At 49.2% G+C, this 12,863-nt stretch overlaps 1 protein-coding gene across 5 annotated transcripts in view; it reads left to right on the top strand.

The window, feature by feature from the left end:
• The window catches only part of LOC144150845 (uncharacterized), a 173,214-nt gene that overhangs the window by 137,656 nt on the left and 22,695 nt on the right, over positions 1-12,863 (top strand). Inside the window, exon 1 of one of the 5 annotated variants that reach the window (XM_077682199.1) lies at positions 3,906-4,640. The exons of the other annotated variants lie outside the window; for them this stretch is intronic. Coding sequence (XP_077538325.1) covers positions 4,427-4,640 — 214 coding nt within the window. The 5' untranslated portion in view covers positions 3,906-4,426. Of the gene's footprint in view, positions 1-3,905; positions 4,641-12,863 lie in introns of those variants that run through there. 5 annotated transcript variants of the gene reach the window in all.

The raw sequence follows: 12,863 nt of genomic DNA, 5'->3' as shown, positions 1-12,863 counted from the left end.
AAATGATGATGATGATTTATTCATTGATTTTTTTTCCTACGCATTCAATATTCATAATAGCAGCGGGCCTACGCTACTCGGGGGGCCAATCCTCCAACAATGGCACCGTCAATTTCAGGGCGTTTTTTTTTTTATATTTTCCGCAACATGGGGTTACGTGAACGCCCCATTTGTCGTACCTCTTCACATCGTTGAAAACCTTGACTGTGATGTCTTTGGATGACGCTAAACAAATGGATCGTGCGATGCCACCGATGCCGCCCGTAGCACACGCGTCGTGAACGAAAGCAAGGCCACCCACGTGCGGACTCTGGCCTCACGCTACCCAGCCGTTTGCAGCACGGCATTCGCTTCGCGCGATTTAAAACAGCGGAGGCCGCTCGGCAGCTGAGCGTACAGATCGGGCACAAACATCCGCAAGCTGTGTGGCCGGCGAGGCTCACGCGCTGCAGCAGTACGGAAAAAAGGCTTCCACATGCATGCCCTTAGGCTAAACGCAATCGAGTGATACATCTTTGGCCCCGGCTTTCATTGTAGACACTCGCGTGCGCGATGGCCTGACTGCCGAGCGAAAGCTGAACTCGCGAACGAGTGCTTTAAGGAGGCGTGGCCTCATTATTGCTTTAAAAAAACTTCTGAAAGTCTGAATGCTTGAAAAGTATGGTCGTGGGACAAGAACGAGTGATTTCTGGGGAATATTGAATATGACAAAAAAATCCCTATTAATTTTAGATGCGCATACGTCGACACTTGAGTTTGTTACCTCAACGGCATCGAGTTAACCAGGTCATGACGTCATTTCGTGAAGTGAGTTTGTATACGTTGAACGACGCACATTCTGGACCCACCGCGTTGCTTAGTGGGTAAGGCGTTGTGCTGCCGAGCCCACGCACGCGAGTTAGATCACGGTCTCGGTGGTTGCTTTTCTAATGGAGGCGAAAAGCGACAAAACGCCCGTGTATCGAGATTTCGGTGCGCGATAAAGATTCCTCGATGGTCAAAATTAATCCGGAACCCTCCGCTACGACACGCCGCATAGCCGAGGTATTGCTTCGGCGCGTTAAACACCCAAAATTCGAACTTTTGAATTCGATGCCCGTTTCGGCCGCACAGCCTAAGAAAGTCACCAGTGAGAGTGGAATGAGTTCGCTTTCAGCGAGAGTGTGCCGGCGATACCGCAAAGTGAAAAGCTCGCCAAAGATGACAGGGCGCCGTCTTGGACTCGGCCGAGACAAAGTTATCGGCGCTGGGAGCACTCGAACTTGAAGTAGGCACATGCTCGCCGCGTGCGCGGTGCCAATTGGTATCTCCGGTATCTTCGTGGGTGTATACTACGGTGCACTTGCCCCTGCAACCTGTCTTGGGGGCGTGGGCCGGAGGCCCGTTCGCAACGCTGCGTTGTGTCACTCTCCTGCCTCTGTTCGTTTCTTATCTCCACTTGCGTCAATGCTGCACCGGAATTACGTGAATTCAGGGCTGGAATTGTGCGGGAAGGAATTTAATGGGTTATTTTCAGAGCCACTGGCGCTGATTTCTGGGTGAGAAAAAGTGGCGTGACGGCCGTCCGCTGCAAAAAAAAAAAAAAAAAAAAAAAGGAAGAGACAGAAGAAGCGGAAGAATAAAAAGAACAGTATTGCAAAAAAATACTACAAATTTTTTTTTTAATTTTCAGAACAAATGCGTAGCCCCTCCCGGCGGCATGCGAGGATAGAAATATGAAGATAGAAATATGAACTACAGTTCCCCGATTACATCGTATGCTAATTTACAGAAATATTCGACGTCTCCTATAACTAAATATGTAATAAACGGGAAAAAAATTACCAGTGGCTTAGCTCGGCAATGCCAGGATATACGTAGCGTGAGCTAACGTTCAGTTGGTTATTCTTAGGTTTCCTGGTTGTCGAGGATTAGCTTATTATCATACTTACTGCTGCTAAAACGATTTCCAATACAATCCAATTTAATCCAATTCAATCCAATCGCGGTGGCGGCGGCTCCGGCGCGCCAGCTGTGTGTTGTGACACGTCACTGCTCCTCGCGCATGCGCAGCACGGCTCTCCAGGAGCCACGCGAAACTGCTCAACTTCGGCAAGTGTAGCTCACGCTATACAAAAAGACGTAAGCACACATCTCTCTGTGTAGCGAGCTGTGTTCGCGCCTAACTGCTTATGTACAGGCACGTTCAAAAGTTTATCGTGAATTTCGGGTCAAAAGTATGAAGGCGACGGGACAAATAGTGAAAGGCACACCACGCTGTATTCTTTTCGTTTCTTGTTGTCCTTGTGACGCTGCAACTCTTAAGTTCAGCACGAACCAACTATAGACGAGCAGCAACTGCTCCCGAACTCCATTTTCCAATAGTTCAAACAAGAAGATGTGGCCTCTACGAATTTTAGTTAACCCGTGTCTGCTACGAAAGCGGCAGTGCGATTCACATCGATAAAATTCCTCCGTCCCGAACTCTATTAAGTTTTAGATCACGTAGCGCGGCTTGACTGGGGACACTGCACGAGGCGGGGTGTACCAGCCGCTGCAATGCTCCATTAATTTCCTAGTCCGTATTCCTTTTGACAGTCCGGCCGAAGGGCGTTCGGCATACATGACAACATACAGTGCTCCGCGCTCAATAAAGCATTTTTCTTGGCGCCTATACTGGTTGCTAGTATTATACGGTGTGTTGTATGTATGCAGCGCCCTATATACTGATGTCTATCGCCGTGGAATGAAATTGCGGCTCCGAGGATACTGGCCTCAGGGTCCTGCGCAATATTGAAAGAAATGAGACGGGAAGGTATACGGCCTCCCCCGATGACTACCGCTGTTTCTGAAGAAAAAAATGTTGACCGCTTTTTATACTCGCATGAAATGCTGGTCAGTATTGACTTTCGCCTTGATTCGGGTCAGCGGAGTTAAAGATGAGGGAGAGATAACATGGGCATTAATTCACTGGTATCTTGCGTTTGCTTTCGCTTCAGTGTTGTTGCTTATGCACTTACAAAGATGCAATAGACAGATGTCTTTAATTCAAAGAAAAGTGAAGAGAAGGATTTTTTTGTCTTAAAAAATTTAATCACGTGACTTGCACTGCATTTTTATGGGGTCTGGTGACTGTCGCAGCCAATACGGTGTGGTTGTGAGTTACAACGATAGTACATGAACAATGATAAGAGAATTATGCGGACTGTTTGCTGTCACGAAATCTCCAGCTGTTGTCATATATAACGTGCAATACATAAAGGTCGTTGCTGTGGGGGATAAGTCCGTGTCGTTTTTGGAAAGGCATCAATGAATGGTGTTCCTTAATTGTTGCCGTAGGTGAGATGATGAGATTGCCTGCTCAGTTTTCGACACGCATCAAAGGACAGTGGCAGCTCCGCACGAAAGAACATTGTCGGGCCTGATTCTGCTTCTGTTTGCCACATTGACACACTGTAGCCGCATGCGATAGGATGTGAAGGCGACCGTCTCTGCGCGAAGTTGCGAGGATAATCTGGCACTTAGGAGTCAGGACAGCAGGACCTGATTACAAATTGTGCCATGTGCCATCGTCTGGTCCCCGAGACGATATCTAGTCGCTGCTCCAGTGTGCTTTTGTGTGTGCGTATGTGATCGGCAACAACAATAAATGTCGGCTATTGTTCGGGTGTCGAAAGCAGCGGCATTCCTTGCGAGCTGTACTGGCCGCCCTCCTTTTCAGACGGACAGAGTGGAATCAAAACGCGTGAATGGAACTTGGCACCCGGATTGTTTATCGCCGGTTCCACGGATATCAACCAAAACTCCCCACGGGCTCGGTGCGAAAATCGGTGTCGCCTCCCCGCTTGTCGTCGCTATCTCCAGCCAAACGCGCACGCAGAGACAATCGATAATTGTTCTGGACGCAACCTCCGCTCTCCGCCAGTGCTGCTTAACGAATGAGCCTGTGGACATCCGCTGCTTTCGCAGAAGAACAACGACGCGCAGGCCCGATTAGCTATCGGCCGGGACGTCACGGCAGTTGGGACCCTCTCTGGACATCGCCCCACCGTTAGCTGCGCAGTGAATTACGCAAAGCAGTGCGATTTAGCGAGTGCACGGAGTGGAATGAGAATTTAGCTGAAATTCCGCAGTGTTTCCAAAAGCGCTTTCAATTCTGCTCCGAAAAACAACTACGACAACAGCCTCAACGGAGGACATCGAATCCGTGAGTCGAGTGACAGTAATACCGTCCTCGAGTGGATAGAGTTTCGACAAGGCAGCCGTGCGGCGGTGACCACACAGGAAGGTGAAGTGAAATTTCCTGGATTGGGCTCTCTCATCGAAAGTTCCCAGCGAACGTGCAGTAGGCTTCGCGGGCAGTCTACGGCGGTGGTACAGCACAATGCTTGCGTGACGAAGGCCCTTCTGTTGAACTCGACGCCGGGAGATCAGCCAGCATTGCGAGATGCAGATGGGATCCAACCGAGTGCGCAAAGTGAGCGCGGGCTCGTCGATTCAGTGCGTCGTGTGTCGTCACACGAGCTTCGATGTGCTTCCCGTCGGCCACCGGTACTTGGGCTACGTCGGCAGGAGGCCTTCCAAAGCCAACCTCCTGCAGACTCGGCTCCGCGATAACGCTAATGGCCTGCTACGCTTCGCGGGCAGTCGGAGACGCAGAGGTAAGGGAAGCACGTCACGTCTTTCTTGTTGTTGTCTTCGTTGGCGGCGCAGATCGTTGACGTCAATGGGCGTAGGATTTGCTTTGCATTGCATTAACCACGGGCGTTCAAACTCGGACACAGTTTGATGGATGTAGCACTCAAAGTTCTTTCGATGCATTGTTCGGTGCTGCATTCTTTTATTGGATGTTATTCCTGTAAACGCGCTTTGACCAACACCTAGAAATGGCGCCCTGAACAGAGGTGACGTTGTACTTCAACGCTACAGAATACTTAAAAGAGCTTCTCAGAGGCTAAACAGCAGGATTACTCAGCTGACCTGACGTGCCACCGCATTTCTCACCTCAGCGATAAACACAGCTTCCTCCACAGCTTTCGTGCGGCGATGATTAACGAGCAGGCTAGAAGAAAAAAAAGCTGACCGTATAGCGTTCCTGGCGGCTCGACGATCGTGGGACTCGTCGGGGCGCTTCCTATCACTTGCCAAATACCATTGTCTCCCACAGAGCGCGACAAAGCAAGAAACAAAAAGTAGGAGCCGTTAAGGCGCGTGTTTGGCACGGCTTCACTGTGACGTCAGGGCTATTTACTACGTGTCCAGCTTTCTTCTTCCCGCAGCTGCTTCCCACCATCAGTACCGCTTTCCAGTGTCGGGAAATTCTCGCGCACGTAATGTAAGTCTCCTAATAAGAGCGACGCTGAGAACGGCTGACTGAGTGGGGAAATGAAAGCCCTACCACAGCAGGGGTCATCAGCCCGGCAGCGATGTTGGTATGACGCGATAAACTGCAGAATGAGTGTCAGTTACGGGCAAGTTGGTTTGATTGATTATTTGTAGGGTTTAACGCACCGACACAACGCAGGCGATGAGGCGCGCCGTAGTGGAGGGCTCCGGATTAATTTTGAACACCTGGGGATCTTTGACGTGCGCCGAAATCTCGGGCACACGGCCGTGTTTGCTTTTCGCCTCCATCAGAAAAGCGGCAGGGAATCGAACCCGCAACCTTGCTAAGCTGTGCTAAGCTGTAGTAAGGAACTCTCAGCAGCACAACTCCTTAGCCACTGAGCCACCGCGGCGGGTTATGGGCAAGTTGGTACTGGTTCGTAATGAGCCAACAGCGCACGGACGGAGAAAAAAAGGTGTGAGACATGACAGCGTGCATCCTGTCTCGCCCTTTTTTTTCAACGCCCGTCATGTTTGCGCTGTTCTCTCATTATGGCAAGACACGGTTACTATATACGCCAAAGGACGAAGACTCCCCTCTGCATAAGTTGCAGCTATGGGCAGATATGCATTCGTGATTGGGTGAAAGGCTTGCAAATCGTTTTTACGCTTGCGGCCATGGTGGACAATTCGGTAATTTTTTCCCATGCACACATGCGAATCAGGCTGAATGCCGAGTCGAGCCAAAATGAACGGCGTAGCGGAAACGCAGGGCTCTCGAGAACTCAGCGCTACAAATTACGCCGTAGAGGGTGGCTACATTGACAACTCGCGCTATCACCGCGGTAGATTTGCTGGTCCGCGTTATTCACTTGGCATACTCTTATCATATATTGTTATACGATGCCACCTTTCATTGTCAGGCGAAAGGGCACGTTGCAAGCAAAGGCTCCCCTTCAAAGCGCCGTTTGCTTGTCCGTCGTCACTCCGGACTGCAAAGCCTGGCATAGGATGCGTATACCAGCGTACGTCTCGGACCTTGCAAGGGAAAGCGGTCGTTCGAAACGCTGTTGTAGCGTCTCATTCGCTGGTGCGCGTCAAGAAACGCCGATAGCAATGATGGCTTATCGAAAGCCCCGTGCTTTGCGACCAGCACATTAGCCCTACGTTGCCTGCTGTCAATAAACACTTATTTCCTGCAGAGATGTAAGGTGTTTCTTTTAAGCCTTAATATCACCTATTTGTTACTACTGGTGTCACATGACTGGTATCTGTCGCTATGTTAGTAGTGCTCAAGGCTGCGATAAGACAATGTGGCTCACTGGCACATTGTCGCGCATGTAAACAGTAAACTGTCAGCAATATCACCTAACAACACAATTAACCGCGCAGAACAGTTAGGGCATGAATAGGGCTAACATTTATGTGGCATATACGGTCAAAAGCTATATGCCCCAACCGCGCTACATTCTGCTTTTTAACGACGTGTATTCACAGCTGTTATAAGCCACAACCTTCAACATTCGAATACTTGAAAAATGCTTGAACTCGATGGTAGATTCAGACGCTGTACAACGTGTCCTTGGTTGCAATGAATTCCCTAATACCTTGAAAGCGGAAAAATAAAACCGCCCTGCGTACACCACTTGGCGCATGTTAAAGACCTCTCTATAGAGAGGTCTTTCACAGAGGTCTTTCACTTAGTCAGTTATAATTGGCTAAGCTACACAAAGCTACACAAATTGACTACACAAATTGGCTAAGCTACACAATACACAAATATGCTGAGAAGAAATAAAAACACCACATAACAACTAAATTACGAGTGACGTAATAAGGTGACGTGAAAGTTTTCTTTTTAAATCTGCCTTCTTGCCGTCCTCAAAAGCTTCGTCGTCGGTAGCATTTCGCTTCTTCAACTCATAATGACAGCTGATCGGTCGAACTCTTGCTTTGTGCTTGCAATAAGTCACCCGAGTAGAAGGTCACTTACCGGACCAACTTCAAATGTCAGTGTTTTTGTGCACGATACGTCTACATACTTCGCCGTCATCGCGGAACGGGATAACCTGGCGTGTTTTCCTATGTGCCGTGTGACGATTCTAAGAACAGGCCGTGACGCCTCATAGAGCTCGTCTTTGTCCGCGCTGTTTGTACCTGTACCGCCATCACGAGCAAATGTTGACACGGCCAACAACAGTTCAAGATACGTGGCACAGCGCCCGCTCTCGCAGCTTTGCGTGCAGCTGTTCGCAACACAAAACGCTCGCGCCGGAGCTTTCCTTCAAGGAACTCTCTCGATAAAGAAAAGGGACAAAAAATGACGCCCAGGACGCCGCACCATCATTTTCCAACCCCGCCGCCTAATTTAGTTAAGCTGCACAGAAAGCAAACCTTCCCGCTAGCCATGCCGACCGCTTTGAAAATTAATGTCTTTAGAATAGAATACGGACCGTGGACAAAACCACTTCCTGCAATTCTTCTCGCTTACACGTAGGCGAAGTGCCGCAATGCCTGTTCATTTTCTCCCAGCGAATTGAGGCATGGTTCATATGATATTTTGTGTCTGTCTGGAGTTATGATAGACGAGTTTTTATTTTTTCATTGCAAAAGTTTAGAAAGTGTTCCCGGATAGAGTGAATCGTCGCAGAGCGTCCGTGAAGGCGAAACGTATCTGTTTTCCTCCTAATGGCTTTCAAGATTGCGAAATACGCGAAGTAAGGACGTCAAGCCGTTGGAATACATGGTTGTATCCCACGGATAGCTTTCGCCGTGACTAGTTAATTTCCGGTCTCGTAACTCCCATTCCAGAGGGCCTCCAGGAAAGTTGGTTGGTGCGGAGCGCGCAGGGCCTATTATTGCATCTGTTCACCCGCTTTCATGTTGTGTTATACTCCGTTCGCAACATTCCTCGATAACTTCCCTACGTGTCGCATAAGCTCAGCACCGTCCAGATATGTATGGGCTTTGCGTTTGGTATAACAGCTATACAGCAGCTTCATATGTAGCAGACACCTAATCTATGGCTTTCAGATAATAAAGATAGAGAGAGGGGTTCACTTCAAATGAAAGCAAACTTTCAAGCGGGCCGTGCGCTCAACACAGAGACAATGCATGCCTTTCGGAGCACCCGTCTGGCCCGTCTACAGAGCAACTTCGCCCCCTTGCTCTTCTCTAATGGGCGATAACGGCCAAGTGTCGCTCAACGGTCGTTCATTTAGCTCCATACGCATTAAGGGGGATTTGTTTTTCTCGTTATGTCTCTATCAAGGTTATCTTTCAACGCCCAGTACTTGTTCGCGACCAGTTAACGGCAGTGCGTCCGCACCTGTGGTTGTACCGTGTGAAGGAGAACTTTCCTCCACCGCGAAGTGCCAAAGTCTGATACCGGTTCCAGCTGTGGTAAATTCTGCAAATTACGATGAGTGCCGCCTTCCTAACTTCGTAACGTCTCACCAAAATTCTGTATAAAATTCCCGCAGTTTCATTTCTGTTACATCAAGAGGAGGTATTACCGAGTAGGTACGATTGTTCCCGCCCAAAAAGCCGGCGGGGCGGCACGAGCTAAAGAATTCCACAAAAGCACGCATCTCCCTTCCCCTCCCCATAAATAGCTCGAGATTTGTTGTGCACTGTTGCAGCTATTTTGTATGGAATACCAAAGATTACAACTCTCATCACACTCAGACGTATTTAGAACACGAAAACAAGGGTACCAATAAATTACTCTTTGCTGAAACGTGACCACGAAAGCTCGTACCTATATATAAGCAACAATATCAAATACCACCACACGTTTTTGCAGCGCGGACGGGTCAAAAGGTATTATTTTTGCAAGTAGGCGAGTTAAATTTGTTGCGTCCCGACGGGATTTCACTTAAGCAAGCATCATCTATCTGCGGATGTTAAAACTGCAAAGCTCCATAACCCTAAGCTATCCTCTATCAAACCAGCTGAGTCACCATAGATGTATTGATTTATCGAAAAGGGGGATCTGTCGATTCCAAGCTTTCGAGTGTCGAAAACACACACACAGACGCACACGCACGCACGCAAGTAAGCGATCCTGTGCGCACCCTGTATATGAGACGACGCATACAGTAAAAAAATGTAATAGATTACTGCACTAGAACGTTGTCGCTCCTTTATTTGCCTGTACGTATCACTTGGCTCCTGCACACTTGTATACTGTTACTGCGAAACTCCTATACAGACTCGTATAGCTTCTACCCGTAAGCGTATGCTGGTACAAGCATAAACGCACCAAAGCAACTTGACCAACGACGTTGTTTGCTAGACGGACCTCTTTCACCCGTATCGAGGACGGTCGGTTGCTCCTGCAGTCCCGCCATTACTCTCTCCTAAGTCGCGCGAATAATTTTTGCACGTGAGATCATGGGAGTGCGATTGAGGTGCGTCGAGAAAATTCCATGATCGACTCATGGGGCGTATTTTTCACCGAAAGGCTGCGGGCACTTGTCACATTCCGAGGCAAAGCTGAGAAAACGATGCCTGCGTAAACCAGATGTCGCGATTAGCAGAGAAAACGCACCTGCGTTATCGCGCGCTTGTCTCTTTGTTAGGAACATAGAGAAAATTCCTGCTGTAGCGTCGAGGCGTGCTCGGCCTTTCCTTCTTTGCCTTGAGTTCAGCCTCCCGTGGTTCGCCTTCGCGGCGGAGCCGAGTTCGGCCTCGCCAGAGGGAATCACTGCAGGGCCGGACGAACTGCTCTTACCCGTCACGAACGTTTTGCCCGACGCAGACGAGGTCGGCACAGCGGCGGCACCTAATTGAAACGCTGTGGTAGCCGCACGGGACAATAGCGTAATGATGGCCCGCGTTGATGCCGCACCGCGACACGACAAAACACGCCATTGTCTTCCCTCCTTGGAAAGCAAGCCCTCCACACGCCGAGCTCGAACCGTGCAATTCTCGCGGAAATTTTCTCCAAGGAAAGAAGTTCGCGCGCGATTGCGGCGCGCGTCCGGAATTCGTAAAAAGTGCACACGTGGACACACGTGGTAGAACTGCTTCCAGGGCTTGAATCATTCTGACACGCCGAGCCCTCCGGCATTTTTTTTTGTTGTTGTTGCTTTAGAGTGCACGCCTTAGCAACAACCTGTATCGTACAAAAAGAACTGCATAAAGCATCCCTGTAAGCATCTGCAGTTTCAACCGAATGGTCTGGTTGCCGTAACGGTCGCAGCACTATAAGTGTACTCTCCTGGCCGTGAGCAGTGGGAGAAGGAGCTGTCCAGCTCCGGTCTCGATTCCCAGCTTAGGCTGGTGGAAAGGGCCGTGGCAGCAGGGGTCTCCAATGGAGTCCTGGACTGAGGGCCCCACACCACATTACGATGCTGTCAATAAAGTTTATCCTCCTCCTCCTGGAATTGTATAGTACACTGCTTTCCGTAAGGCGAGTGCCCTTGCTAGCAATTTGCAGTGAGGAGCATGACGCGGGCAAACTACATGTGCTCGGAAGAAAAGTGTTAGGCCGCAATGAACCAGTGACCAACCTGTCACTATACTATACTTACTACCACACCCTCTGCACCTCCCAGCCACCGCCACCATCGCCACTGAAACGTACACACACATTCATTTTCATTTCGGTTCTATACCGCCAACAGAATTTTTTAACATGAAAGTGTTTTATTCCGGGATACACGAATATTTCACTGACGTCATATCCGTCACGGAAGTGACGCCTGTACAATGAAGCAAGCGGCCTGTAAAGGGTGCACCCCTACACACAAGGTCTTCTTGCGGGGAAGCAACCTTCAGTACTAAAGATTACGTTATACTTGGGGTTGTTCGTTTCCAGGTTTTATATTTTAACACGAAAGTGTTTTATGCCGCGATACCCCAAGATTTCACTGACGTCATTTTCGTCACGGAAACGACGCCAGTACACCTTTACCGAAGCGACCCGGCAGCAGGACGTCGCTCGCAAAGCACACCCACAAGACAGCTGCCGACCCGCAAATCATGCTCAGCTGCAGATTTCGCTTCACATTTAACTTTCGTGTATTACTTATTCCTATGACAGAGGAATCAACCGCAGTTTTTTGTTACTATTTTTCGCATACGTTACGCTTGCACCCCATCGCTGGGATTTTGTTTGTGTCACTTCACGGTATTGCCCTAGCCTTTTCCCAGTGAGACATCCTCTATTCCAACGCTCACTAATGCAGGGAATGTGCATACATTCGAAGCAGGAGAAGCCACCGCGCCGGTCTGGTTGCCCTCAGTGACGCACTTTTGTTTCTCCGCTCGCTTCTTTCCAGAACAAGTTTCGCTTAAATGTACACTCCTGCTTCGTCGGTTGCGCGCTGTCAACGTTTCGGCATCCGTTTACGGTGACGAAAGGGCGACGCAAAAAAAAGAGCAATGCTCGACAATTTATGCGTGATGCCAGCGAGAGCAGCATCAGTATTCCGCTCTATCGCTTTCTTCCTTTCTCTATTGACAGCCCGACAAATAAAAGCTCGGGAGCGCAGAGGTGAGCTCTGCAAGAACAGAGCCGTGGGGAAAGGTGGGGGCAACATGGACAAAATGCTGACGCGAATGCGGCCAGCGAACCGGTTGTTTACATTTCAATCGCATAACAAATGCCTGCCGGCGATATAAGCAGCCTGAACGAGACAAGGACAGGGAAAGATACACGACTGGGACTGCGCTGGACTATCAACTGGTTTTTTTTTAAAGGGAAACAATATTTATAGCCGTCCGACCTTAGGTTTATCTGCGCATGCGTATAAAATTTATATCTTTCTCATACAGGGTGATAAAAGCCATGCATGCCTCACCAAGCGTAAGGATCCGTTCTGGGGCGGTATTCTCGTAACTGTCCCTTTTGAAAACGTCCCTTCTGAGTCCCTTTCATCGTGACGTACTTCCGGTTAAGCCATATGCGTTGGCAGTAGGTTTGCCGCTCTTGCGTGACGTCACTTCCGGTTGTTTGCTTTTAGCCAATCAGGGCTCGCCAAAAGGGACACTTTTGAAAGGGACGCAAAAGGGACAAAACTCGAGAATACCGCCCCTGATTCGATAATTTCACGTGAGAGGCGTGATTTTCACTTTCTAATGGTGGAAGTGTGTTGCAATTCTGGCAAACAGTCCTTGAAAGTCGAACAATGGCTTGCCAGGAATGGCCAACATGGTTCATGATGGCCAACAGCGCAAAAGGTGGACGAAAAGGCGAAAGGGAGCACACAAACCAGCGCTGTCTGCGTCCTCTCCCCTTCCGTGTTTTCGTCCAGTTTCAGCGCTGTTGGCCGTGGTGAATTTTATGGCAGCTGTGGCGTGTCCCAGTCTGCTTGCGGACGTAATTCGTGCCGTAAGACGAAGAAACGAGAGCGAAGCAAGAAACGCAAACAAGGTGTAGCAGTAAAGAGGCTGGTCGAAGGAATTCGCGCGAAGAGACAGCGAAACTGAAGCGAATAAAGAGACACGAATACCTTGCTACAGAAAAGAGGTTTTTAATAGGTATCGCCACGTTTTCGCCTGTAAATCACGCAAGCAGACTTAAGTTCACCGATTGATTTTTTTCTTCTTTT

This window comes from Haemaphysalis longicornis, unplaced genomic scaffold (assembly GCF_048455015.1).
Source record: "Haemaphysalis longicornis isolate Haplotype H1 unplaced genomic scaffold, Haemaphysalis longicornis Haplotype H1 scaffold_80, whole genome shotgun sequence".
In the NCBI taxonomy this organism is placed as follows: Eukaryota; Metazoa; Arthropoda; class Arachnida; order Ixodida; family Ixodidae; genus Haemaphysalis; species Haemaphysalis longicornis.
This window is presented reverse-complemented; position numbering and strand designations above follow the sequence as displayed.